Source organism: Scaptodrosophila lebanonensis, unplaced genomic scaffold, assembly GCF_003285725.1.
Source record: "Scaptodrosophila lebanonensis strain 11010-0011.00,11010-0021.00 unplaced genomic scaffold, SlebRS2 tig00001415-arrow-pilon, whole genome shotgun sequence".
Lineage (NCBI taxonomy): Eukaryota > Metazoa > Arthropoda > Insecta > Diptera > Drosophilidae > Scaptodrosophila > Scaptodrosophila lebanonensis.
In genome coordinates this window covers 8,224,817-8,252,680 of record NW_022060742.1, presented here as the reverse complement: position 1 = coordinate 8,252,680, position 27,864 = coordinate 8,224,817, and the positions used below count along the sequence as shown (strand labels likewise).

The 27,864-nt window shown below is 41.7% G+C and overlaps 2 protein-coding genes and 1 long non-coding RNA gene across 7 annotated transcripts in view; 1 reads left to right on the top strand and 2 right to left on the bottom strand.

Moving 5' to 3' along the window:
• The window catches only part of LOC115632411 (titin), a 27,216-nt gene extending 549 nt beyond the window's left edge, over positions 1-26,667 (top strand). Inside the window, exons 2-9 of one of the 5 annotated variants that reach the window (XM_030529548.1) lie at positions 345-520; positions 3,571-3,654; positions 11,096-12,192; positions 12,277-13,802; positions 19,276-21,238; positions 22,256-22,482; positions 22,538-22,777; positions 23,170-26,667. In XM_030529548.1, coding sequence (XP_030385408.1) covers positions 379-520; positions 3,571-3,654; positions 11,096-12,192; positions 12,277-13,802; positions 19,276-21,238; positions 22,256-22,482; positions 22,538-22,777; positions 23,170-25,768 — 7,878 coding nt within the window. In that variant the 5' untranslated portion in view covers positions 345-378 and the 3' untranslated portion in view covers positions 25,769-26,667. Of the gene's footprint in view, positions 1-344; positions 521-3,570; positions 3,655-7,709; positions 7,874-11,095; positions 12,193-12,276; positions 13,803-13,937; positions 14,249-15,867; positions 18,841-19,275; positions 21,239-22,255; positions 22,483-22,537; positions 22,778-23,169 lie in introns of those variants that run through there. The other 4 variants (XM_030529549.1, XM_030529550.1, XR_003996287.1 and 1 more) reach the window with 4 other exon arrangements.
• On the bottom strand, positions 9,287-10,061 carry LOC115632415. The gene is made up of 2 exons (XR_003996288.1): positions 9,913-10,061; positions 9,287-9,457 (listed from the first exon to the last, which is right to left on the bottom strand). It is a non-coding gene; the product is annotated as an uncharacterized LOC115632415 (long non-coding RNA).
• On the bottom strand, positions 26,663-27,864 carry LOC115632413 (negative elongation factor E). Its single transcript, XM_030529552.1, has 4 exons — positions 27,713-27,864; positions 27,127-27,647; positions 26,898-27,064; positions 26,663-26,836 (listed from the first exon to the last, which is right to left on the bottom strand). The coding sequence occupies exons 1-4, from the start codon at positions 27,791-27,793 to the stop codon at positions 26,751-26,753; spliced, it is 855 nt and encodes a 284-aa protein (XP_030385412.1). The 5' UTR covers positions 27,794-27,864; the 3' UTR covers positions 26,663-26,750.

Here is a 27,864-nt window from a genome sequence, read left to right as displayed (position 1 = left end):
TCCAAAACGCGCCATTAAAAATTTCGCAAGTAAAAAAAAAAGTGTTCGAGTGTGTGTGTCAAAGCGAAAAGTGTAAAAGCAAAAGGCACACGAAATTAAATCACCGCATTAAAAATAACTTGAGAAAATGTTAAATTTAAAATATATTTTGTGTGCGCACATATAAGCCTTATTTTTTTCTTTCTTTTTCGTCTTTTTACCCGCAAAGTAAATTACGTGTGTGTATATGTGTGTGTTTGCAAATGTCGCCAACAACATACACATACACATATATGTATATACATACATAAAACATATGTATATACACAAAAAATATATAATTTTAATTTACGCGCGTGTTCTAGCCAAAAAGAAAATTCAGCTCCACAAACTGGCCACATGGAGTCCACCAACAGCAACAGCAATAACAAAAATGGCGGTGGGAAAAACAACAAAAAAGGTCGCAAAACGCGTGCCCCACAAAACCAACAGCAACAAGAAAAGCCGCAACCGCCACAACAACATCATCCATGGGACGAAGGTAGATATCTGAGAATGCGCCTCTGGCACTCATTATGAAGATTCAGTTGATGACGATAGCTAAAACGATGATTATGAAGATGATGAGTTGATGCAAAGGCATATATCTTTAAAAAAATCGAAATTACTACTATTAGTGGCCCCCACTGTCAAATTGGCATTACGCATACGTCGAGTGGGCGGATTGGCGTGCATCGCCAAAGCCAATTCAGAGAAAACTATACGACATACAATTCGTACAAAATATATAACATATAGCATACACTATTCATCAAAATCTGGGGAACGTCTTTTGATTTTAAAATTGACATAAACAATTTTTAATTTTTGCTTTGAAGTTGCAGTTTTGAGCAATCCAAAAATGTTGGTTCTTATTTTTTCAAACATTTTAAAATAAACTAGAAACAACATAGGCGAGATCATTTGGCCCTTTTAAATTGTTTTGTGGTCAGCAATTTATGAGCAAACATTCAATTCAAATAATCTGATTATGATTAATTTTTCCCTTTAAAGAACAACAATAATTCAAATATAGTATTTATATTTGTTTTAGAAATTTAAAATTAATTAATTTTAGAAAACAAAATGATAAAAGAAGCTTCTGGTTTTCAGTTTCATTCAAATAAAAAATCACAATAGCGCGGCAGTCAATTTCGTTAAGTTCTCAACATTTGTTTTTTTTTTAAATAGTGCTTTCACTTTTTCGTTCCCACATTTTGGCTTTATATTGAACTTGGCCAGCCGTCTTGGTATTTGAACAGCGGCCAAAATCTATAGACTGGATGCGTTTTATTGGCGCCGCACATGAATTCGATGCCATAATGTGTGACCACAGCCGCTTTTTTTATGAAATGCATATTTAAACACTGCTAGCTGTTGGTAGTTCTCAACCAAGGAAATTGACAATCAAATGCAGTATTCGTAGATGACGCGACTATCGCACAATTGTCTTTTTCATTTGAGGGGCTTATGAATAGCTTGGCATTTAGATAGCATCATCCGTATAATCTTTAAGCACAATGGACTGAAGTATGTCGTCTGTCTGTCTGTCTGTCTCGCTGTCTATATCTCCAATGGTCGTGTGTGAGAATTAACAAACAGGTTTCATTGTCGTCAGCAGCTTTTTGAAATACCGTTGCGAGGCCCGCGCCGATTCAAAAACAGTTACATCAATCAAAATTCAAATGAGCTCGGAAAATAATTGTGTTCTGTATGTGTGCATCTGTTTGTTTGTTTATATTTTAAATGCGATGCGTTTGAAATCTATGCATCCAAAAATTTGAATCGCCATATGTGGGCACAATAAATGTGAAAAGCTAAAGTCGCTTCTTAAATCCCTATAATTTGTAATTGCATTGTTTGGATTGTCCTAAAAACACATTAGAATGGGTCTATTTACATGAATTTTTCATAATATTGCGGTATTTCTGCACCTGTCACCCCCTACCCTGGCACAGTACTTTGTTATTTCTATGCACTCCCCAAAGCACGTAGGCCATTACTGGCGTCATATGAGGCAGCAAACAAATGGCTTTTTATCTTATCGGGCGCGCCAAAAACATTTGGACTGCAAAGAAATAAAGGCGGCAAGCGTACCGCAATTGAAATAAGCTGAAGCACCAAGCACTAGCAGCCATTCCAAGGTTTATCTTTAAGTGATAAGCTATATCACATTTTTTGTTCTACCAGCCGTCAATCGAGTCTACGTTTGGTTGCATCATTTATACTATGCTAATGGTTAATTTTTATTTTTGGCATAAACACAATCACGCATTTAGGAACGTGGGAAATTTATTGAACCCTAAATAGAATTTCATGCTGCGTTTCGATTTCGAGTAAGCCAAAGTCATGAAGAGTCGGCAGTGTTCTTAGTTTCGTCCCTATTAAAATATCTAATAGGGAATTACATGAGAGCGTATTTTTATACCCTTCACTGAAAAGAAGGAGGATATATCATATAGCTGTTATACAAGCAGTATTATTTAGACACCGTTTTTCCGAGGAATAGTTTTAATTGCGAATGCTATTGAAATTAAACTTAATATTGATAATATGGTTGTTGCACAAAACTTAGGTAAAAACGCTTGATAAGTAATAAGATAGTAAGGATATATAGGATTATTTCGAAATTAGAGCCCCTTAAAATCAATCATTTCCTAAAACAAATGGAGACGGCAGCACAAATCAATGTCACTTGTTTTTATTTATATATAAATAGTTCTGATATATTTAAGGCAATTAAAAATGGCCCCATCTGGCTATCATTTTTAAATAGCTTTGGTTTTAATAAGTAGGTAGATATTTATTAATTTACTGTCATCCGTATAATCTTTACGCACATATTCAACGAACACAATTTAAAGCTGAGGTGTAAATTAATTTAAAAGCCTGTTTTTAATTATAACAAAAATTTGTAATTCTAGTTTCATTATTCTATTTAAAATACATAGCTTCAGGCAGTCGGATAAATAAGTACAAGTATATGAAATTTATTTGTATGTCTTGAAACCTTTCTTCGAAAATTAAATATAAATAATCAGTGTGAGAATGTGAGTTTGTTTCTTCTGTTCCGCTTTGATTTGTAATGCAGATTAGCTGGTACAGATAATAATTCCTTCTATCTTCAAATAAATATCAAGCATTTCTTAAAACGACGCTTAAGTCACGCTCTCTCCACAAAGCAACGAACTTTATTGACAGTTTAAAATATTTATTATGTTCCAACCACCTGCCAACCACAGCTTTCAGTCACAATTTAAATAGCAAACTCATTTCGAGAATGTGACTCAGAAGAGGTGCAATATTTACGGCCAAAAAATATTATACATACATTAAAACTTTGCCGCCAACTAGTATGATCAATAAAAAAATAGCTAATGGGGGTTTGATTGATTTTCAATTAGCAGCACTCGTTTACGCAAAGTCGCTGACGCACAAAAAAAATTGTTGGCCATATCATGTGAGCGACCACACCAGTGAACCATTCTTCAACCCAACATTTTTTTTTTCACAAGTAAAGCCTTTTTAACGCACAATTTGAATTACTTGCAGGCAATACAGGCAGTCGTCGAACTGGGGCGACAGTTACGGGCACAGCGTTGACACGATTCTTGGTTTGCATGGCACCCGTGATTGGTAAACAGCTCTTCAAATTCAAATTCCAATTCAACAAACATCTCTTGTGTTCTCATTCATAAAAGCTAGTTTGGCAACATTCTGCCAAGATGTTTGCAACATTCCGGCAACATTTTGGTTGTCGCCTTAGCAACATTCAAATGCAAACATTTTTCATAGAAAAATCTCATATAAAAAGCATTTTAAAATGTGTTTACGTCAATTTCACTTGGCCACTTGTTCGCTGTCACATCAACGGTTTATGTCTTTCGCATTATAATTGTTCTTGTTGTTGTTCTACATGTTGCTAGCGTTGGCTTCATACATAAACATATATGTAGGTATTTGTATATATAGCCTATGTACAAATATGTCGCCGCCATATAAACATATATTTTATTTATATTCTCATACACAGACATGACTGTGTCGTCTATGGCAAATAAAACCTAAAACAGTTTCTCAGTTTGTGCCGTAATTTTCATCTATATGCTACATATTGTACGTATACGTGATTTTTTGTGGGTGTTTGATTTTCTTTGCATCTCTCCGATTTTCTGTCGTCTTGGCTTTTTTTTTGGTATTACTTTTTGTTGTTATTGTCGGTGTTCGTGCTCGCCCTTGTTTTATGTGTGCAAAAGTTTTCAGCTGAATATGTGTGGAAATATTCATCAATATGACGGAAAATAAAATGAGTGTGTAAGTTGAATTTTCCTTGGATATTGCTCTGATCTTTATTTATTATTTATAAATAGGCCAACAACAGCAGCCAAGGTCATCATTTAGCTCAACAATAATTTTTGGAATTGTTTTTATGTCATATTATGGCCATAAAGTGTGTATTAAAGTGCAGTAAATAATGATATTTAAGTGCATTTTCAAGCCAAAAATACGTTCTTATAAAATCGGTCAAAGAACAAAAGCAACAAATTGTGGAATAAAGAAAGACAAGAAGATTGTTGAAAGACATTTACGTTGCAAAAATGTGTACATTGTTTATTTAATCTGAGACAATTTAATTTAAAGAACGTTCGATAAGTAAATAATTCGATTGTCTCATAGATCATTACGATTTCGAAATGGAGAATTATTGTGCAGAATTTAGCGACATTATTTAATATTTGTTTTAAACGGAAAAAACTTTTTATTTAAAATACAACTCTATTAGAATATTATTTTGTATTCAGGTTCGTTTGGCATAGCTTTGGCAGTAAACCGAAAAGTGACGCCCAAAAGTATACTGTTCTAAATTGCTATTCTACTTCACTGCTATACTTGTATTAACTGTTTAAGAAACGTTTGGCAATAATTTAAGACACTTGATCACAGAATGTCTAAATTCAAACACTATCGTATAACATTCGACGGATATTCGCCCAAAATTAAATTCTTGCACTGACATAAGGCACATTGTGAAATTCAGAAACAATCTTTAAATTTGTTTTTACTGTTCTTAGGTTGGTACTGACCCAATTATTAATTAAAATAAAAATCGGAAATGTATAATCAAATTCTTGTTATGTAAACTGTTCTGCACAGACCATTGGCATGTAATTAGTTGCTCAGACGGCGCCAAAGCGCAATTAAGTGCATTCTTATTAAAGTTCCCAAGCCAATTGAAAGCAGTTATGCAATTATGCATTTAATTTTCATAGACAAAAACGTAAAAAAATTGCATTAAACCGCAGCGGCACAATGAACTCAAAACTCAGTCTGACAAGCAGACAAGCGCAATTGTGTCACAATTTATTTTCAAATACGCGTTCAGCTGAAAAGCAAACAGAGAACCGCCACTAGATACAGATTAAAAACACACATACAAACATGCATACTTATAACAATATTAAGCATACGCACCGTGACAGCGACAACTAGAAAAAGAGCAACAAAAATGAAAAAAAAATGAACAGCAAGACTGGGCTACTTTCTGCTCTCATTCATTAGAATACTTATATCTGTGAAAAATATTTATGCATTTTTGTGTACAAACACACTTAGCATACGTCTGATTTCGGAGCTACTTTAGAAGAGTTGACATAACATTTACTCAGACATTTTTAAGGGGAACATAAAGCAAAACTGAGTGCCGATCTTAGAACGCATACGCAAATTATTAAAGCAATCAAAGTAAAACGCAGGCCGAATGCTGACGTGAGAGAGCGCAGAAATCGAAGAATAGAAGTGGGTGGGTTAATAAGTAATCGGTTCCGGTTTATATTCCATAAATACAAACTAAATGGATATTTTTAACAGGAACGCCACTGCAAAAATCTACAAATATACAAAAAGTTTTTAAGCCGCTTAGTAGAACTAAATATTTATTTAAAAACTACTGTGCTGTCAGAGGCCTTTGTTTATTTTGAATGAAAACGTTTTGAAAAACGACTCTGCTGGCCAAAGGTCGTTAAATAAAATGCATTTGTCACTTTAAGATTTATAATAAAATATATTTGTGATACCCAACCAGTAAACGATTCTGTTTAATGTTTTATAATTATTTGGAATAAAGAAATCCCTTGTATTAGCAGTAAAATCTTCAGAAATAATAATAATATCTACAATACATTAACACATTCTGTAAACTTTCCCAAAAGCCAGATTTCATCGAAGTGTAGGATATTATTTGTTTTGAAATATTGAAAATAAAATGATAAAAGGAGTATATGACGAACGAATTTGTATGAACTTAAACGAAAATCCTAACTATGAGATAATATTATTTTTACAAAGCTGAATAAATGTTTTGGCAGTGATATATTTTTCTTGAATACCAAAATGTCAAAGAGCTTAAAAAAAGGAAATTCAGTTTGAGTAAAAGGTAAATCAATTATAGCCTAAACAAACGACTGCAGAAGTTAAATAATCGCTTTAAACGAAAATTAACAAATTTGAAGAACATATTGCCACAAATAGTGGCAATAAATAAAGGCCTTAAAAGAATAATAATTGAAAGAACAAAAAATTAAATGACTTTAAACGAAGTAGGGAAAGTCTAAGATGTTTAGATGTTAGATGATATGATCCTACAATTTCAAGGTGACTAGCTCGTAGTTCTCAGAGCTTCACAGTTGTCAAAAATAAATGCTCTAAAGTCTCTCATCCGCTCGTCTACTGTTTTGATTATTAGACTTTTACAGAAAGAGGGTCAGGAATTTTTAAGACTTCAAACTATTTGTATTTTATTGATATGTTATTCAAAAAAGAGGATGTTTCTTATCCAAAGCAACTATGTACTTATCAACCGACTCACTTAAAGTCTAAGATGTTTAGATGTTAGATGATATGATCCTACAATTTCAAGGTGACTAGCACGTAGTTCTCAGAGCTTCACAGTTGTCAAAAATTAATGCTCTAAAGTCTCTCATCCGCTCGTCTACTGTTTTGATTATTAGACGTTTACAGAAAGAGGGTCAGCAATTTTTAAGACTTCAAGCTATTTGTATTTTATTGATATGTTATTCAAAAAAGAGGATGTTTCTTATCCAAAGCAACTATATACTTATCAACCCACCCACTTAAATAGTTGTATGTAGTTGTCGTAGGGCTGGTCGCGTTACGCTTAAATGCCTCTAAATATAGACGGCTGATGACCTTGGCGTGTCGGCCGTTGTCGCCGTCGCCATCGTCGTCGATTTCGTGGCCGTCATCGACAACGTCAACACAGCACATGCAACCAGTGGCGAAAGTACGCGCCATAAGGCCAATGAGGCAGAGAAGCTGCTGAGAAGAAACCATCGGCGGCAGCAACAGAATCAGTGGCAGCTGTTGCTGCCGAAGCCTCAAAATGCAACATATTGAGCTAAGTGTGCGCCAAATGGAACTGCGACGGCAGCATTTCAATCTTCAACCTTTGAGCACGGCGACGTCGCTCGGCAATTGCCTGCCAGCCAGCCAGCCAGCCAGCCGGCAAACAAACGTAGTCGGCGTCAACGTCAGCGTCGCTGCTTTTGTTGACGGTGTCGCTGCCATCATTGGTGGCAGTTGTTTTGTTATTATTTTTTTTTTTGTAAAATAGTATTCAAATCGCGATTAGACGTCGAACATGTGAAGCTCGAGAGGCGGCTGTCGCAGCTAGAACGCCTCTTTTATATTTTTATTTTTTTTAAGTTTTCTTCATTTTGGTTTTAATTTATTGTTTTTAGTTTATCAAACTAATATTTATAAGTTATTTAGTTTCTTGTGTGCTGTCTATCTAATTCGAATATGGTTTATATTTTCCTGAGTGTTGTCGGCAACTACGGTGAGTGTGTTGAAGCGGCCGTTTAATTGATTTGCGCTTCTGCTTTTGATGTCTTTTTTTTCATCTACATTACGCAATGTATGGCGCTGACAAAGTTCAGCGCGTTCCAACGCCATCGATCAGACGTTGAGGAAAATTTATAAACGAGTACATGTGTAATGGAGGGTTATGTATGAGTTTTATTTTTAGCGTCGATATGCGCGGATTACGTATACGCCACCTGAAGCAAACACACACACACACACACGAACCAATCACACGAATATGTAAATTTTATTGTTTGTTCCGCGTAATGATTCCAAAAGTTCATTACGCGCGTTCGTGAACTTGTCCCATGGCTTTAGTCCGGAATTGTAGCCCCTAAATGGAACTGGAGAGCATATGATTTTTTAAATTTGCATAACTGAAATTGTTTCAAGAAATGTCAATCAACTGCAAACAGCGGCCATGTAAGCCATGCATGGCAGTTACGCTTGATTTGTTTTAGGAATAAACATGCCATATTGCGAATTAAAAGTACAGTGGAAACTCTTGTGAGCCGAGCGAAAAATGTCAAGTCATTAGAAAATGATTAAACTTGGGTGACATGAACATTCATTTAAATAGACGTGATTTCAATCTCGGAAGATCTTGATTAGCAGCAATTTGCATTCATAAGATGTACATGCGCATTTATAATACATAGATTGCATGAATTCCCACAAAACTGATTAATATTGACAGTATAGTATGCCAAAAATAATACAATAAGCCATAAAGAAGGAGACCATAAAAATGTTGATTGCTTAATTTGTAGAAAATTGTCATTTGAAATACTATCAAATAGACCTAAATCTACCGATTCTGTTAGAAATTCGTGCAATTATTGCAAATGGGCTTTCTCAACTACTAACAAATAAATTTCAAAACAAAACAAACTTAATTTCTTATTAATAGATTAACTGCAGGAATATATTTATTTCGTTACAAACGTAATAAAATGAAGGAAAGTTATTAAAAGAACTGGACTTATTTTAAACGATGAATTTAATGAAAACGAATTGTGCCCATTAGTTCATTTATCTAAGTTCAATATCTAAGAAGGAAATCAAATTTTCATGATCTTCAGTACTTAATTTCCTTAGTAAAAGATCAAAAATTAAAAAAATATATCATACATTTTGGAGTTAGAAAAAAAATCTAGCAAAAGAAAACAATTTTCTTCGGCTCTGACTGTAGCTGAGACTGCATGTGTTTTAAAGGAATACTATTTTCATATTTATTACTAAGTATATATGTAGCATTATTAGTTTTGTTTCGGTACTTTGAACTGTTTAATCAGACATTATTTCCTAACATTTTCAAATCAGCGGACTAAAAAAAAAAACAATGTTAGAATTACTCTTTGAACCGTTATTAAAAATTATAGAAACATTTTAATACGCATAATATTTTAATAATATTTAATATTATAATACTATATACTAGGTAGGTTAGTTAGATATGGCTGCGGCGTAATACGCCTCCCTACACTTAGGAGAAAAAGGTCCATTGTGATGCCATTAAATCCTTTTTGTATTTTGATTGTCCCAGCGCTGCGGCGTACTGTCCAGAAAAATAGTTAAAATCAATGATTTTTGATTTATGTATTGCAATTATTCGAATCATGTGCTTTGTTGTTAAGGTACAACAATAAAAAGAATAATTAAATCAAATTAAATAAAGAATCATTTGAACATTGATTTTTGGAACACATAATATTCATATTCTGCTCAAAGGAAAGAGATATATATTTTGTAATGATTGAGCTATAACATATAGTATTTTAAACATAAGTACACACGTCAGCATGTTGTGGGGGAGGGGTCGTTGTAAATCAACGCGCGAAAAACTCAAAAGGCGTAACGCCAGAAAATTGTGTTTTTTCTACAAACAATTTAATTTGTGGGCCTGTAATTTCGTGTGATTGCGTTATATTTATGCGCATACAAAACAATAACACACCATACTTGTACAAACATATTTGTGTGCAAAGCACTAGACATAATATATACACATACTGCTATATAAGACCAACTATAGCCGACAAATTGGGCACATCAAACGCTCAGTTGGGTCTTCGTTGCTTTCAGTTTTTCCGGTGTTCGCCATACTGAGCGCTCTACGAGGCGAAGGCAATTAACTTTTTAATAATAAAAACTAAACTGAAAAATTTTGTTTACGAGAGCGCGTTAAATGCAGTGATTTTGTGGCCATCATGGGACGACTACGACTACGAGTACGAGTAGTTGTAGTTTAGTTTCTAGTCGTAGTTCGAAGGCAACAAGTTCTTCAACGGCCAAAACAAACAGGGGAAAATGAGCATTAGCGGAAAAGCCTCATAATAACAGCAAAGAAAAAAGAAAAAAACAAATTGAGGAGAGCAGACAAAACAGATGAGCAACAAATTTTCAAAAAGGAAATTGTTAAGAACAAGAATATTTGAAAATCAAGCGAAAGCACCCAATTGTTGCGCTCTCTTTTTTTTTTTTTTTTTTTTTTTTTGTATGTGGCTTGCGAAAATTTTACTTAGATCGGGGACCCAGTGCGCCCCGGACAATTTGAATGTACGGCTCGTGTGACGGATTGTTGTTGCTAGAGTACATTTTAATATAATCGAACCGTTTGGCATTAAATTTATATCAAAAATAAAAAACAAATAATATTGAAACGAAAACGAAACTGAAACGAACGAACTAAACCAAAACCTAAGGCTGAACAATTGTGGTAAATATTGTTGAGTGAACTGTATTTGTGCTACAAATATATTTCGTAATTTGCAGTGCAACATTTTCGAAAACAGTTTCGAATTTAAAAAACGCACACACATACAGCCAAGTGACGCACTGCCAAAAATGTAGGCATATCTGCAAAAGTTTTTAATGTTTGAAGAAAAAGAGCCATTGCCAAGAATACAAGTATTGAGCAAATGTTTTACTTTATGTTTGTTTGCTCGAGTACTGAGGGCGAGTGTTGGCTTTTCTTCTTCTAGCTGTTCTTGTTGTTGTTGTTGTGCCGATGTCGCTTATGTAATTTCATTGTCGTCTTTCTGCATTTGCCACAAAGTATTTCCGTGCTGTACTTTGTGTCAATGTCTGTGTGTCTCTGTATTTGTATCTGTATCTGTATCTGCACCACCCACCCACTTATTTTTAGCACCTGTTGTGTACACTAGACTACATGCTAAATGAATGTCTCTTGCAGTGTCGCTACCTGGCGCTGGAATTGGCCCCACTGAGCAGCCGACCATACTATTGATCAACAACCAACAGCAACAGCAGCAGCAGCAGCAGCAACATCACCCGGAGTCGCAATCGCCGTCCCAGCAACTGAACGGCGAAATTGAGGCAGAATCCGAAGCTCAAGCCGGCAAAGAGAGCAAAGCAGCAAAGCTTAAGCTAACGCTCGATAGCAGTAAGAATCAATCGGCATCCATTGATTTGGCGCCCACCACACCCGGCGGCTCACATGTGCTCGACATAGAATCTCATCTTATTGAGGACGCCAACACATACACAGCCACCGAGGAACAGGGTGTGGGCATCAACGAGCTACAACCCATCGAGTACGAGCTAGAACAGGGCACATCCAAGGTAGAGACTGATGATGCATCCCGTGTAATCGAAGTGGAACCGGCCGGTGCCAAGACTAAGCAGATCGTTGAGACACAAGCCCCTTCCCATCAGACCGCCGAGGTAGACGAGACAACGGCGCAGGCAGATTTAGTTAGCCAGCCAGCACCAAATCCGAGTGAAGTGCGCGAGGCAGCCGAGCAGCTTGTGAATGAAATAGAACGTGAGCTAGTCGAGAATTTGAGCCGTCATTTGAATGGTGACCACAAAAATGTAGACGACGAGCAAACAAAGACTGATAGCGGCGACATCAAAGAGCACCTCGAGGCTGTCAACTCGCTCTCCCAGCAAGTGGATGCTCAGCTCAATGAGCTGACCAGCATACTCAAGAACAAGCTACCAGAATCGGAGATTGTGTCGGAGCAGCAACAATCAGCTCCTTTGGTTCTAACATCTGCTGCCAGCAGTGAAATAAAGCTGGTAGAGGTGCCCACGCCCAAGACTCAAGCGGAGGAGGAGCAACGCAAAGCGTTCATCGACTCGCTGCCACAGATCGAGCAGCGCAACTTGCTGACAGATTCGGAAACGGATGCCAATCGTTTGTCAGCCGACTGCAAGCGTGAGTACTATCAGTCGCTGAAGAAGTATCTGTTGCATAGCAGTCAGGATAGGCCGCCGGTGCCTTTGCAAACATACCGCTGGGAGGATTTGAGGCGCGCCAAGGAACGGGTAAGTTCAGAAACTAGCACACCTACTAAACAATTATAGGGAAACCTTAACACGAATACCTCAAAATACTTTAACCCTTTCCAGGGTGGCTACCCGTGGACACATTTGTATAAGCGGCCACTGGGACCAGACGAGGAGCCTGAGATTGTTTTGTTGCTGCGCAAATCGCAAGAACTGCGATTCAAATCAGAATCACCAAAGTCTCTTAAAAGGGTACGCTACGACGAGCAGGTACTAGTCAAGGAAACCGAACGCTATATTCAGGACTTGTCCGAAGACGAAGCGCCTGGCGACAGCGACCAAAGTTCCGAGGAGTCCGACACAGATACAGAGAGTGTAAACGAACGAGACCCACACAACGAGGACGCGCTTAGTGAGTGCATCTCTTGTGTCTCCGATTCGGTCCTGGCCGTTGGTGGACACGCAAAACCGCGTAAGACCAATCGATTAGCTCAGATACGTAACTTAATCAAGCGTAGACGCAGCGGACGTACTCAAGAGGACGCACAATCGCTGCCAGGAAATTCGGCTAACGCAAGTCTTCAGAGCAGCGTTCACGAACTAGCCCCACCACCTGGATCTCTAGTGCCAAACTCTGCTGCGGCTATTGAGCAACGGAAAGCGGAGAAACGCAAGCCCAAGCAGAGCTTTGACATCATGAAGAAGCTCAAAAGCTTGGCGGAACGCCAGAAGAAACGTTTGAATATCAAGCGAATTTCTCTAAAGAAGGATGAGAAAATTGTGCTGGGTGAGGAGCAGAAAATCATGCGACTAAAGGCCTCACCGAAATCGGATCGTGGAGAGATTCCACACTTTATTGAGAAACAGGATTCAGATGATGTTCTCGAGCTGGTTGAATACGATGAGTCGCCCTGTCGCAAGCGCAATAAGGAGGAGCAAGAACAAGCTGAAGATCTGCCCACTTCCAGCAGCAATGTGTTGCAGCCAGATGAAGTCATAGAGCTGCCGCAAGTCACAGAACCGGTTCCACCCACTGTCGAAGTTACGGAGTCTGAAGCTGTAAGCAAAGTAGATGACGAGGACGAAACTGTTGAAAGCCAAGAGACAGCAGACGATTCCGCACCTCCTAAGAAGACACCACGACTCCGTCGCGAACATGTCTACGAGGAGATTGGACAACAGAGTGACTCCCAACAGCCGCTGCTCGAAGCGAGCTCTGTTGATGCGCTTAAGAAATCACTTATGCGTCAGGATAACTTGGCCGTAGATGAGGTTGAAGCTGCCAAATCCATTCCGCTGGATCGGATGGGCAGTAGCGAAGAAGAGCAGGCAGCGGCATTGACTGCTGATAAGTCCAGTGCATTACTGGCACCCATTTCATCCATAGACTCCACCTCGTCGGATGAGGAGCGAGCACGTCTGGCGCAACTTTCACCCGTGGCCGAAGAAAGCGATGTGGCCAGCAATGACGCCCTTGAGATTGAGGAACTACGCCCTTCGATTAAGAAGGAACCATCACCAGCGCCATCGGACAAAAAGGTCACTTTCTCGCATGTGGAAGACGAAGCAGAGCCGCATCGCGAGGACATTGAACTGCCCGAAAATGTACTTGAGGCGGCTACCAACGCTGCCAAGTTAAAGAATGTCAGGTGAGTTATGGAACCGCTTACAATTATAATCCTAAGAGCAATCACCGCACCATTTCACACATGCACATAAGACATCCACTACCCGCTCTTCTCTTTGTTGACTGACCTGGCTGTTGATACTCCTAACTCTTGCAGAAACTCTAACCCCATTGACTTGCTTATGAAATTGTTACTAACTCTGTTGCCCTCTGTGGGCGGCAAACGACGGCGCGTGCGCACCTTTAAATACACACATGGCAGCAAGCACTACCAAGATTACCACTACACAGACCACACAAGCACCAACTACTACTACAACAACAAACTCAAGAGCACTACACACAAGTCCAACAAGCGTAACAAATCTTGGACACTTTGCTGCTGTCGCAACATTAACAATACGCATGGGTAAAGGGTTGCAGAAGGACCACATGGGTTGTTCATGTCATACATGATATAGACCTAAGGTAAGCTTAAAAGAGCGTTCAGGTTAACTCACTGTGTACTGTCCCAACTCATTTCACTACGCCAGGGGTATTGATAAGTTATATGGCGAAGTGATCGATCTGTGCTTTGTCATGCGGACCATTTTAGTAAAATATTTTATTCCATTGTATTTAGTACGAGTTATAAAAATAGATCGAGACAAATCTGAAATGAATCATAATATACGAGTATATGAATATAAGCCCAGAGAGAACGCTACAGTCGAGCGAGCCCGACAGTGTAATACCCTGTACCCAGACAAATTTCCGGGACTGAGTTATATGCGCCCATAGCAGAAGCAAAAAGAAGAAGAATTGCCAACTTGATGCTGCAGTTTGTGGGCGTAGTACTGGTTTTCTTAGAATTGACCGATTTGGATGAAATTTAAATCAAAACTACAGAATTGTATATAGATGTGTGCAAAGTTTGGTTAATGTAACTTTTGAAATGTAGATAGTATTGCCAAAATTCTGTAGCGGGGGAAGGGGGGAAAATTCCCAAAAATAAAATAAAGACCTTCTTTCTTGGATCTAGGAGAATCTGGATACCAACTTTGGTTATTCCAGCTTTTATAGTTTCTGAGATCCAGGTAGACAGACAGACGGAAGGACATGTCTAGATCGATTCGTCTCGTCTCGCTGACTAAGAATACATATACTTTATGGGGTCGAAGATGCTTCATTCTGCCTGTCACCTACTTTGCGCAAACCTAATATACCCTTTTTACCCAACGAGTACAGGGTATAAACATGTTCAATACATACTTGTAACAAACTTAGTGCCAAAAGTTAAATTGTCCTCAAATAGTAAACAACTGACTGAGATTCGATCTATTAATAAATAATAGTTTCACAATAATTAAACTTGGTGAAAATAAATCTACTCCTCAACAATTTCTGGGCATTCCAGTTACGTTTGGTAAAAAGTATAAATACTTTTGGATATTTATGCAAGCAAATAATTAATGAGTGAATGATAATAATGATTTTATGGAGTGGAGTAGAATCATCGTAAATATTACTATAATTACATAATTATGTAGAGAGCAGAAAAATGTATGGGACCATCTGTACCACTTGATATTGCTCTCCAATATCAATGAGATTTACTTGGTGATGGTAACAAACTTATTACTCAGATGGCCCCCATACTCGTACAAGTGGACCAGCCTTAAAGGTCAACTAATGACACCACCATAAACTGTGCTAAAATTTCCGGCAGCTGAACGGCGACGACGTATTGCCCCAAAATAGCAGCCAACAAAGTGCAGGCCGACAAAATGTTACTCCTCGAAACAGATTGCAATTATGAACAAGCCAAGAGGCAACAAAACAACGACATGGCATTTTCTATAACAGAACACAACCACAGCAGCCAAGGCGAAGTCAACGACGAGGAAATCAACTAATCCATGTAGTTGTCGCTGTCGCCGCTGCTATGTACATATCTACATATATCAGTATGTACGTGTATGTATGTGTTTGCCTCTGCTTTTTGCTAATTTTAAAGCAAACACATTTTCATCTTCTGAACAAAATCGTAAAATCGTCTGTCGCAAAAAAAGAAAAGCTCTCAGTCCTGGCCGAAAATCGCAACGATGTGGACACAAATCGCGGGCGTGCGTAGCTCGGAGTGCAAAGTGGGCCAAAAAGTTCTACAAAAAATATTACATATCCAATAAGCAGATCTAAGATAGCGCGATACAGAAACATTAAATAAAGGTTAACATCGTCAGCGGACAGTGACCAGCAGCTGTTTTGTGCCAAAAGTTCGATATTACATTTTTCATCATCGGTTTTTCAAGAATTTCAAAGTAGGCAAAAAATAAATTCAATGTCCAAATGCGAGAGGCGGCTGTGGTGATGCTTAAAAATAGATAGCACCGAACCAGAAAACGAATCACAACGAAAAAACACAAACGAAACTAAAACGACAAAAGAAAAAAGCCCAGAGAGGAACAACACAAGAAGATTTGCGAAAAGTAAATAGCAAATCATCACAGCACAGCACAGCACAGAGATTGGCCAACTACTACTACCTCGATACAGCAGTTAGCCATGTTGAACTCGCGGCGCTCGGCCTCGGTGGGTGCTCTCCCACATGAGAAGAAGCACTTTGTGTCGCGCGTTGAAAGCGCAAGTGGCGCCTCCTTGGACGTGCGATGTGCCTGTCAATATTTTCAATGCGACTCTCTGTTGCCGGAACGTGTCAATCCAGTGGACTCGCGTCCCGGCTCGAAACTGGGTTATCACAGCGAAGCTGGGGAGGTGGAGCAATTCTATCCCATGAATTTGCAGCATCGTGATGACCTATCCGCACAAAGCTTCGAGGTGATTAGCCACAGCGAGTTGGCCCAACACCCTCATCATCATCAGCAGCAGCAGCAGCAGCACACACAGGCGGCACCACCACCTGTAGACTTGAGTTTTGTAGAGCGCTATCCAGAGCTGGAGCAGACGGCACGTTCACGGGGTTTGGTTGTTCGCAGCATTTCAGATGCCAATGAGGCTGATATGGCAGGCGGTCAAAGCTCTTTTATGGCAGGCCATCGTCGACGTCAACTATCGGTGGGCGGTTTGTCCTCCAGTAGCATAGGACGGTTTCGAGGTCGCGACATCGACACCCTCTCAATGCGTAGTGGCACTTCCTTGCGTCGCATCTCCGCAGCTAACTCCAAGGCGGACTTATATTGTGCAGATATCAACATACCCGGTTCACGCGGCGGTGCTGGTCAACGTTCGGCCAGTGCCAGCCGTCGTGCGTCCAATGCTGATTTATTTCAGGCAAATATTTTGCCCTCCGGTACAATGCAAGTACCGCAGCTCAATCTTATTGCAGCCACACCTAGTGCAGCGCTGGCCGATGTGCGTCCCGATTTTCACTCTCACCAAGCCTCGCCAGCACCTTCACAGGACTTTCGAAATGCGCGTCGACCGCTGTCTCCGGATTATATGCGTCCTAGCGATGAGGTCAAGGCTGAACCACAATTGGGCGATGTTTTGCCCCAGAATAGACCCATCGATGTTTCACGTTTTCACGGTGATGCTGTGCGTCCATCTTTCTTAGTGGAATCTGATTTCAAGGCAATACAAAATCCCTATCAATCCACGGTTGTGCCAAATGATCCGTTAGCCCAAACGGTAGCAGAGTTGGAAGAAATTGCCGCTGCTCATGATATTGTGAATATTCGCGATAATATACAAAGTGAGACACATCGACCGCCGTCAATAGCCGGCGAATTGAGTAACAAGTCACTGCACTTGGATGAGCAAACGAAAATTGAAATTAAAAGCGATCTGAATGTCGTGAACATTAATGAGCTGGTGCGCAGCGAGCAGGAGAAGGCGGAAGAAGCACAAATGCATCGAAGCCGCAGTCCAAGGCCTTCGCCACGAAGACCCAAATCGTCGCCCGTAATGGCCACGTTACAGTTACCGTCAAGTCGTCCGTCTTCGCCAACTCAGACGCAATTGGATCCAGTAGCTACAACACAGCAACAGCAACTTAAGCGCCAGCATGCACCTGAGCGCCAGCTTTCGCCAGAGCGGCCAACACCCAGCAAAATGACGTCCACTTTGCAATTTTCGGCTTCACCCACGGACCCTGCGCCAGTTCAAGCAAGCGTTATACCACTTCAGCAAGCCTCGCCTGAGGTGAAAAGTTCCTATGCCTCTCGTTTTAAGTCAATGTTTTCGAATAGTGGACGCCAAAAATCACCTTCGCCACAAAGAGTCCGCACGCCTAGCCCTAAACGCGAACGATCCCCGTCGCTGTGGAGTCGCGAAAAAGAAAAATCGCCCTCACCTAGCAAAATGCTGACAGTATTTGCCAAAAACAAACCTGTACCTATGTCGATTGTGAGCAGCACATCTAATGTGATGAAGAAGCAGGAACCAGAGCCCTTGTCCGTGCGAGTTACCGAAACCTTCTCTCTAAAAGTGGACGAGATGGACCAGTACTGCACACGACCCAGTGCTCCACTGGCACCGCCATCACATGCTCAGACCTTGTACAGCAGTCGTGAGGACTTTGCTGCCTCCGAACGTGCATCGGTGGACATAAGCGAGGCTTTTGCACCTGTAGTTGTGTCTGCTCTACCACGCGGAATGAGTGGGAGTGGTACAGGCGGAAGCATCAGCAGCAGCGGCGGCTTCATGGCCGGCAATCGTAATCTCTACAGCAGTGAAATCGAAATGCCTTGGGCGCACAGCGAATCAGAATTTCGTGGCTCCAGCAAGGAGCCTTCTATCGCCAGTCATGGTAGTCGTCCATTGATTTCAGTGCCCATTAACATTAGCGGAAGTCGTCAGCTGGGTCGTGCCCCTTCCATGCAACGTCTTGGGGTACAACGAAAGTCCTCCTTTCGAGAGCCACGCACTCTGTCCCACGATCGCGCTGCGCGCCTTACGGGATCCCAAGAGCATCTCTATGGGTCTGCGGCGCGCATGACAAAGACGGTTAGTTTCAATTTTGATGAGCGCAAATCGCGCCTAGCGGAGTTTGAGTCTAGCTCGCCCCTAACCCAAAAGCAATACGAACACAGAGACTTCCTCGAGCGGACCTATTTTTCTCGGTAAGCAACAGCTGCCCTAAGACCGTATATGGTAAAACCCCCATGTGACTAGAATGGCGCACGTTCCAACATACACAAGCAACCACAGCGCACACACCAAAGCTTCCAAGGGGTGCTGGCTTCTCTAACCTTCGCTTGCCACTCAAACTATCACACGTGTTCAATGTTCATAATATTATGCTCCCGTGGAAAACTTTTGGAGTAGCACAGTGTAGAGTCATAGAAAGTTTAATAATTTTAAATATTTGAGACAATCCGCATTAAAACAAATCAATAATGCTAGAATATATCACAGTTTATCAGCTTGTGTGATCTATGACCTGCATTGCGCGACTTCAAGAGTTTTATATATTTTAAGCAATAGCAGTCTATCTGCTGCTATGCCTAATTATTTCCATTCATCATTGCTTATTCCCTTCATTTGATTTCTTTTAGTGATCATGAATACGAGCCCATTGGTGTAGCGCCGACTTCTGATGTTCAAGCCCAGGAACCATCATCAGCTACACCATCTGCAGCAGCTGTTGCCCAGAATGGCGCCTCCATAGACAACGATGCTGTGGACGACCGCTATCTTAGTTCCGCTGCTACTACACCGCGTACAGAATCTCGCACAGACTATGAAATACACACCAGCCAAGTGGACTCAAGCGCATTGGAAGAACTACCGTTGCAGCCGGAGAATCGAAAGAAGGGTTTCATGGCAACGGCTCAGGATCGTACGCGCAAAATGCAGGATGGAATCCGAAATCAGGCTGGAAAAATACGCACCAAGTTGCGCCCGCAACCGAAGAAACCCGTCTCAGGTAGCCCTAAGGCCAAGGAGAGACGACGCTTTAAGGCCCCAGAGTTTTCTAAGATAAAAATGCCTGAGATTAAACGACCAGATATGACTAGGTTTAAGGATATGAAGAGACCCGAATTCACAAAGTTCAACAAGCCCGACATGTCCAAGTTTAAGCTACCCGAGAAGTTCCCAACGCTCAAATTGCGTCGCAGTAAATCTTTCAAAGAAAATGAGGCTGCTGTTGGTGACTCGGAGCTACCTACTGAATCCACCGAATCCCCTAATGCAGAGGCTGCGCCCGCACCAAAAAAGAAATTTGAGTTTAACTTTGGCACCTATCCGAGAGCTTTCCGCAAGAAGAAACCAGCCGAACCCGTGGCTGTGGAATCTTCGCTTGGCACTGAGGGTTTGAGCGTTATACCCAGCACTGAAACGCAACCCTCGTCGACGAGTTCACCGCAAGGTGATCGCGGACCAGGACCTGTGCGGTCACGCTGGGCTGACAAGTTTTCTGATGTGAGCTACAACGATAGCGAAGGCTCGCGGTACCGACGGTACGGTAGCGAGCTAGAGAGCTTTGATCGGGAGTCTTCACTAGAACGGCGTATGAAGGAAGATTTGGAGGACACGGGAAGCGAGGCACAGCCACAACAGCAGAAACTTGATTTGGGTATTCTTGGCGGTGTGGCAGATAGCAAACAGTTTGCAGAGTTCGATGAAGAGAACCGTGCCATACATGAGATCTCTAATTTGCGATCGCGTGAATTTAAGCGTCGGCCTATGGTGCATCAAGACTCTGATTTGCGCTCCGAAGATAGTCGTGATGCCGAGGGGTGGACTGAGAAAGACATACAAAAGAACAAGCTTTTGCGCAAAGCTGAATTGGAAGCAGAAACTGGTTACTACAAATACCACAGTGGTGAAGAGGGTCTACTCCAAGACGCACAATCTACGGCTAGCTCGGGCAAAAAGGTGGTCATGGAAGAGATCGACGATGATGAGTTCTTTTTGCGTAAGCGTGGAATTTCTGAGGACAACATACAATTGCGGCAATATATCAGCGCTGCCATCCGCGAGGGTTACGATATGCCTAACGCACTGCAAAACGTGGGTCAGGAGTATGGTGATTACGATGTGCCTCCGCCAAAGCCTCGTCGTCTACACAAAAACTATCGACCGGAATATGGTGATTCTCAAGAGTTTCAACGCAGCGACTATGGGGATGACCTATCTATGTCTCAGAATGGAAGCGATTTTATGCCTAAGCGACCATTACGCAAAGCTCGTAGCCGCAGCAAATACTCAATGGATAGTCAGGACATCCCTATGGCAGACGATGGTAGCCAAGTTCAGTACTTTGACGATGACGAAGAGTATTTGCGTCCGCCAGCACGCGATCAAGCAGAGGTGGAGGAGCCGCAACAGGGTCTGAACAATCTTAGCTTCAATGCCAAGGCATCATCTGTAGATGTACCACGTCCGCATGCCCCTCGGCGTCAAAAGAAGCGCACACGCGACCAGACGTCTGTGGAGAAAGAGCAGGCTGATGACTTCATTAATGGCTTTGGTGGTAGATCAGTATCGAATACCTTTTTGCAGCCACAGGAAGATGTGAGTATACATAGAAATCAATGCCTTAGTAATATGATAAACTTAAGGTAATTAACTATAATCTGAGACATTTATATATATTTTAGTAGTTTATTGAGTTGTGTTGAAATTAGAAAAAGTAAATATACATTTTTATACTCTGTACATGAAATGTACAAGAGTATATTAGGTTTGCGGGAGCTGAAAAGTGTAACAGGCAGAAGGAGGCGTGGCAGACCCCACAAAGTATATATATTCTTGATCAGCATGACGAGACGAGTCGATCTAGCCCTGTCTGTCTGTCTGTCCGTCTGTGCGTCCGTATGAACACCTGGAGATAGAGACACCAAATTTTGCACAAAGATGCGTTATGTGTGTATTCTATACGAGTTTGTTTTATTTTTTTGATTTTCCCCCCCACTTCCCCCCTATGGGGGTTTTCCCGATTTTCCATTCGTATAATCGCCTATATCTCGGAGACTATAAGACCTAGGAACACCAAATTTTAGTCCCAGATGCCTTATGTGAATACGCAGAAAATGTATATTTTGGAATTCCCCTCCCTCCCCCCTCTACCCCGCAAATCGTAACTCCCGTAATTCTTGGAATTTCGAACTAAAATTTTGGAAATACCCCCAGTTGGTTATTATGTGTCCGTATGCCAAATTTCATTATGATAGACCGATTTAACAAGAAGTTATAGCCATAAATATATTTGCTGATGCAGCGCTGCCCGCGGCTGTTGTTGATGTTGCTGTTTGGTTGACTGCGAAAATGCTTACACAGACACGAATTGATGCGCATAGGCATACATACACTCACACAGACGCAATTGCTATGTAAATGTGCAATTATACACCCTTTACGTGAGTTCGAATACCGGGAGAGGTAAAATCGATCAAATTTTTTTTTTTATTTTCTTAATTTTTTTATTTTCTATAATTATTGTAAACATATGTACAGAGTATTTCAAAGTCGGGACACCCGACTTTAGCTTTTTTACTTGTTAAAATTATTCTTTACTTTCAAACCCCTTAGGTAATTGTTTATCGCACTGAGCATGAATATCACATACCGCTGGCCACGCCTGACAACTTTACTGATGGGGCTTCAGCGCGTACTCAGCGCTCTGAAGATGAGCGCACTTCACGGGGTGCTGACTCTTTGGCGCTAGATGCACAAGCGCCAGAGAACGAGCTGCCTCAGGAGGTGGAGGAGGAGCCACAGCACGAGAAGTTTGTCATAGATATGTTGGAAAATGATGGGTAAGTGAAGAGCCACCCTTCTCAGGGATCAGTTTGATGATAACTTTCATTACAGCTACGCCGTTGTGCGCAAGGAGCAAATGCCCAAGCCAACGCCACCGGCACGTCGTAAAAAGTTCACACGCTCACCAGGTGAACGGTTTGCCACATTGCCGAGCACACGCGGTTCACCACCGCCACCAGCACGCCCACCACCTCCGCAGCGTTATACGCCCAGCGATGATTCACCGTTGCCACCGCGAAGACGCTCTCCAAGCATTGAAGATATTGGCCTGGGTGCTGGCATCAAGTCAAAGTAAGCAAAGCAGTGGCGCCGCTTTGTTGTTGTTGTTACACACACTCCCACACACACCAACACAAGCTATATGACATGTATATTTCTCTCGTTTGTTTCGAATGCATTTTTGTTAAGTTTTTGTTTTTTGTTATTAAGTTTGTAGGCTTAAGTCGCATTAAGCTAAGTTGAGCAAATAGTGAGCGGAAGCTTTAACCTAACCCAGACACATGCATACACACAATAAAACATAAAACTAAGATTCAAATACATATGAACATATATTATATACATATGTATATAAACACAAAAAAAACACACTTGAGTTCTGGCTGCTTTCTTTTTTCTGTTTGCCGCTTGCGCCCTTTGACCACGTCCAATGCTAATTCCACCTTCAAACCTTTCCCGTTTAGCGAACCCAGCCAGGCCGAGCAGCCTGTAGAGGAGGAGGAAGAAGAGGATGACTATGAGGCGCTTGAGCGTCCCGAATCGCCTCGCGCCAATTTGCAGTCCGGCGACGTAATAAATAAGATGAAGTATCGACCATTGCCGCCACCACCGCGCCCGCCGCGTGAAAAGCGTCAGCGTGGAGGCAGCACCGTAGACAGCAAAGGCGAACGCACCGACGATGAGCTTTCGTCATATCGGTACGAGGATAGCGAACGTGTTGCTAGCTCCTCGACAGCCGATAGCTACGATCAGCATGAATTTGAAGTCGAAGTCTCCACGCAAACAGATCCGCTACCTGATGATTTCGTGTGCGAGGAATTTGAGATCACAGAGGATATGAAAGTAATTGAGCCCCGTCGCTCGAACGGAACTAAAACCCTTGACGATCTGCTCCGCAGCGCACAGTCCGAGCAGGATGAATTGGATGGCTCCGAACGGCCACTTACAGAAGATGAACAGCTAGCACGTGGTCTTCAACGTTTCCGTGATGCCAACCAACGGAGCATGTCTGAGCGTTCACGAGCCTCATCGCAGGCTGATCGTTCGAAATCGCTCAGTCGACCACAAACGCCATCAGCGGTGGTCATTGAGCGACGGGTGCCTACGCCATCGCCCACTGGGGAAGAGAATGATAGCACGGTGCAGGCGGCACTCATTGTGCGGCCTATTAGTGTAGCCGATTTGGAGGATGATGATCTAAGACGTGAAGAAGAAGCGCTACGACGCGAAGGTTTGCTATCGGATAGCTCTGTTCAAAGTAAGTCCGATGTTGAAACAGCTGGCGAAGATGAGGAACTTCACGGCGAACAAGGACATATAGCACTGAGCGATTATGCGCCGAGCTCAGCAGATTTGGATGCGGCTGTGGAACAATTACAGCAGGCTCAACTGGAGAGTGACTACGAGAGTAAGCTGGAGGATGATGAAGTCGAACGCACACTACGTGAAAGCGAGTACGAAGACGACGAAGTAAAAGGCGAAAAGTATTCAGATCACTATGATGAGGATGAAGAATTAAAGTTGCAGGAGCAGGTGCTTAGAAGGGAACTGGGACTGGACCTGGAACAAGAACAACAACTAACAGACCAAGAACAACAATTAACAGATCAAGAACAACAGTTAACAGACCAAGAGCTTGAAGAAGCTTTGGAAAAAGAGCTTCAAGAAGAAATGGAAAAGGAACTGGCTGCTTATAGAAAAACTGAAGCGCCCTCTAGTCAAATTCAGGAGCTAAGCAGCGTGGAGGCGGTTACTACGCCAGAATACCCGCTGTCGGAAGAAGAGCCCGAAGAAAAAATTGTGACAGAAGAACCACTTTTATCCTCCGAGATCGCCACACAGCTTAAGTCATTACCAAAAGTGGACACCAGCGAAGAAGTTGCAGCCAAATTTATATCGAGTGAACCCCTCGATGATGAAGCTGAGCATGAGCCACCACATCCACCGCCACGTCGCAAATCAACCACCGTACTAGAACCAACATCGGCACCCACGCTGACGATAGCCGAACAGGCAACACGTGAGCTTACACCCGTGCAATCGGTCCAATCTGCCACCACCCAGCCACAGGCTCAGCTTCCCAGTCGTCTAGCTGAACTCGAAGTCGAACGCCTACGTGTGCATGCTTTACAGGCCGGTCAGATTATGGTCTCACAGCTGCATGGCAGTCAGATCAGTTCTGATGAGCTCGAGTGCAAGTCAGGTAATCTGGTCGTAAAGAACATCGAACTTCCGCCCGGATTTATTGAGGATATTGTGGAACGAGTGCGCAGCAGCGAACCACGTGCCAGTTTGCTTACCACCGAAACACAGACTAGTCGTCAACCCAGCAGTGAGCCAGCAGCCAGTGAGGAAACTGACTTGGAGGTGGAGAAACCATTAAAGCCACCACGTCAAAGCAAGCTGACAGAAACAGCCGCACCCACAACCTCCAGTCACAGTAATCTCGATGAGCAAACACAAACTGATGCTGCCTTACTGCCGCTGCCGCCACCACCAACTGTGTATCCTAGTGTGGAGTACCTGCAGTCCTTGGCCCCACTTGCTTTCTACAATCTACAACGCAGTGGCGAAGCGGAACAAGCAGCTGATGCATCTCCCAGCAGCACCGCCGATCGTAAAGCGCCGCACAAATGCCGTCGCCGTCACGTGCAACGCCGCGAGGAGCAGTACGAGGACGACGAACAGCTCGGTTCAGGCTCTGACCTAGACGTGGAGTTAGTGGAACGTCCACGATCCCGTCGTTCACGCACGCGCAGTGGCACACAGCCATCGGAAGCCTTCGACGAGCACGAGCCCAAGACTGTGGTGCAGGCGGGTCGCCAATTTATCTCCGCCTGCAGCCTGGAGCTGGTTAACATTATTAATCAGCTAACAAACTATGTTCGTGGCGACGTTGTCGAACAACAGCAACAACAACAGGGCCGCAATTTGCCTGCACTTATGGTGCTCTTTATCCTGATTACATTTGGGGTGCTCGTCTTTTTGTTAACCGGTCGACAGGTGCATACACATCATTGGGATTATTTCAATCCACCAGGCAATGAGGGCAGACAGACGTGAGGTTAGCTTACAGCGTTTCTGTTTGGGCCAGTTGTTGAAGTTTTCACCCTAAAGACGACAACGCATAGTTTTGCATTTTGGAATTAATAATTTTTTGCTAATGGCTAAAACGAATTTAAAAGGCGGCAACCCAAGGGGAATGCGCGCCAGCAACTAAAGGCCTTAACCCTAATGATATACAAAAATAACAATACAAACTAACAATTACTTTAGCAAAAAAAAGAAGCGTGAATGGAGAGCAGAAGCTGAAGCTGCAGCGGCATGTAGCACGTAAGCAAAACAAATAAATCGTAACTAGTCAGAAAATCAAAAAAGAATCCCAGTTCAGGCATTAACATCACAGTTGACGCCAAAGGAAACATACCAATATATAACGACGTTTTCATAAAGAGCAGATGCATACACACATATATAAACATACCTACCTACATAAAATCAAAAATTTTCACATACTAACATACATAATTGATAACGAGAGTCTACCACCAACATTTTGGGCGCAGCGTCACAAGTCAATTGCATATACCTTAACTACGATTATGTATTACGTTTACTAATGGTACTTAAATATACAAAGATATATACTTTTAGAAGCTGCCACTATATGTGTACATACTAGTAGTGGGCGGCCAAAGGGCTCAAGTTCGTTTGTGGCAACTATAATATTTATATTGTTTGCTCATTTTTCTACAACATATTTTGAACAAAGTGAAGAAATTCATCAAATTGTTAAACATTTAAATTGTTGTTTAATTTAGACAAAGTCGTAGAATTAAAAATTGAAACCCTTTTTTCATGGAAACCATCAAATGTTATTCACTTTTCATTTTGTGAGAAGTAATTTAGGAGAAAGGTGAATATCAATAGCGTATTTTCAATAAAGCGAAAATTATATTAAATAATTTGCGTTTTTATTTAAATGGGAAACTAACTAAACTTTACTTGATGGTGATGAACTTACATACGTAAATAATGTTATGCGCTAATGCTTAGAAAGCAAGAAATCGTCATTATAATGCACCATTTGGCGGCGATCTTTATGGCTACCCTTTTGCGAATTACTGGCAGCTGTAAGAATGCGGGAAAAATATTTCATATATGTTTAAATATAAATATGTATGCCTCATACCAATCGAAGACCACACTGCAGACGATGATGCATCATTAATAGGTTCAATTTGAGGTTGACGACGCGCCAATTGCACTTGTAAGTTGATGCCATTCACATTTTTACCATGCATTTCGGCTATGGCTCGGTCTGCGGACTCTGGCTTAGCAAATGAAACAAAGCCTCGACTGTAAAAATTAACATGATTAGATTTGTAAATAACTTCAATGGCAAGAAATTGATGAAATACCTCTTTTCTATTTCCATAGAGACATTGACTATAGTTCCATAATCGTTGAATGTTTTCTTTAAGAATTCCTCGGTCACTTTGTTGCCCGACACAAATATTGTGTTGCCAGCCCGTGGCTTTTCCGGTTGTGCGGTATCCAAGGTTGCTTTCTCGGTTAGGCCACGCTCCTCGCGATCCCTTTCGGTGGCAAAATGTTGATACAAGTTCTGACGACGTGGTTCCTCCTTGATAATTTCACTGATGATGGTCTCCTGTGCCACATCATTTTGTGTGGATGAAAATGGCTGATAGGCGGCCACGCTTGTCTCCGATGTAGAGCGTTTGGCGCGTTCCTGTCCTTTTGGACGTTTAAACGACGTTTGATCTTGCTTCGTCTGTTGTTTTTGAATAGCCGGTATAGCACCACTTTTGATCAGTTTGCGCGCCACTTCACGTGCATCGCGTGCATCTGTGGGTCGTTTAAGTGTCATAGGATTCTCCGGCTCTTGTTTGGGTGCCTTATGCGCCTGCAGCGCTTTTTTCTAATGGTTTGCAAAAAGTGTCTTATTTATAAGTTTATAAATAAAATAAACTTGTGAGCATTTACCTTCTTCTTCAATTTCTGGTATTTGGCTTGCAGCATCTGCTCCTCCTCAGTAAGATTGGTTGGAAAGTGTATGTACACCATGGTGTATATATTTGATTGATTTTATAGCAATAAATATGCGATATTTAGTCTTATAGTCTTCAGTTTGCCAT

What these genes read in the sequence shown, in the direction of transcription:
- LOC115632413 (XM_030529552.1), bottom strand. Translation starts at nt 27,793, where the DNA reads ATGGTGTACATACACTTTCCAACCAATCTTACTGAGGAGGAGCAGATG. An exon ending in TCTATGGAAATAGAAAAGAG is followed by an intron (nt 27,065 to 27,126) that starts GTATTTCATCAA and finishes TAATTTTTACAG; the next exon opens with TCGAGGCTTTGTTTCATTTG. An exon ending in TGCAGTGTGGTCTTCGATTG is followed by an intron (nt 26,837 to 26,897) that starts GTATGAGGCATA and finishes GCATTCTTACAG; the next exon opens with CTGCCAGTAATTCGCAAAAG.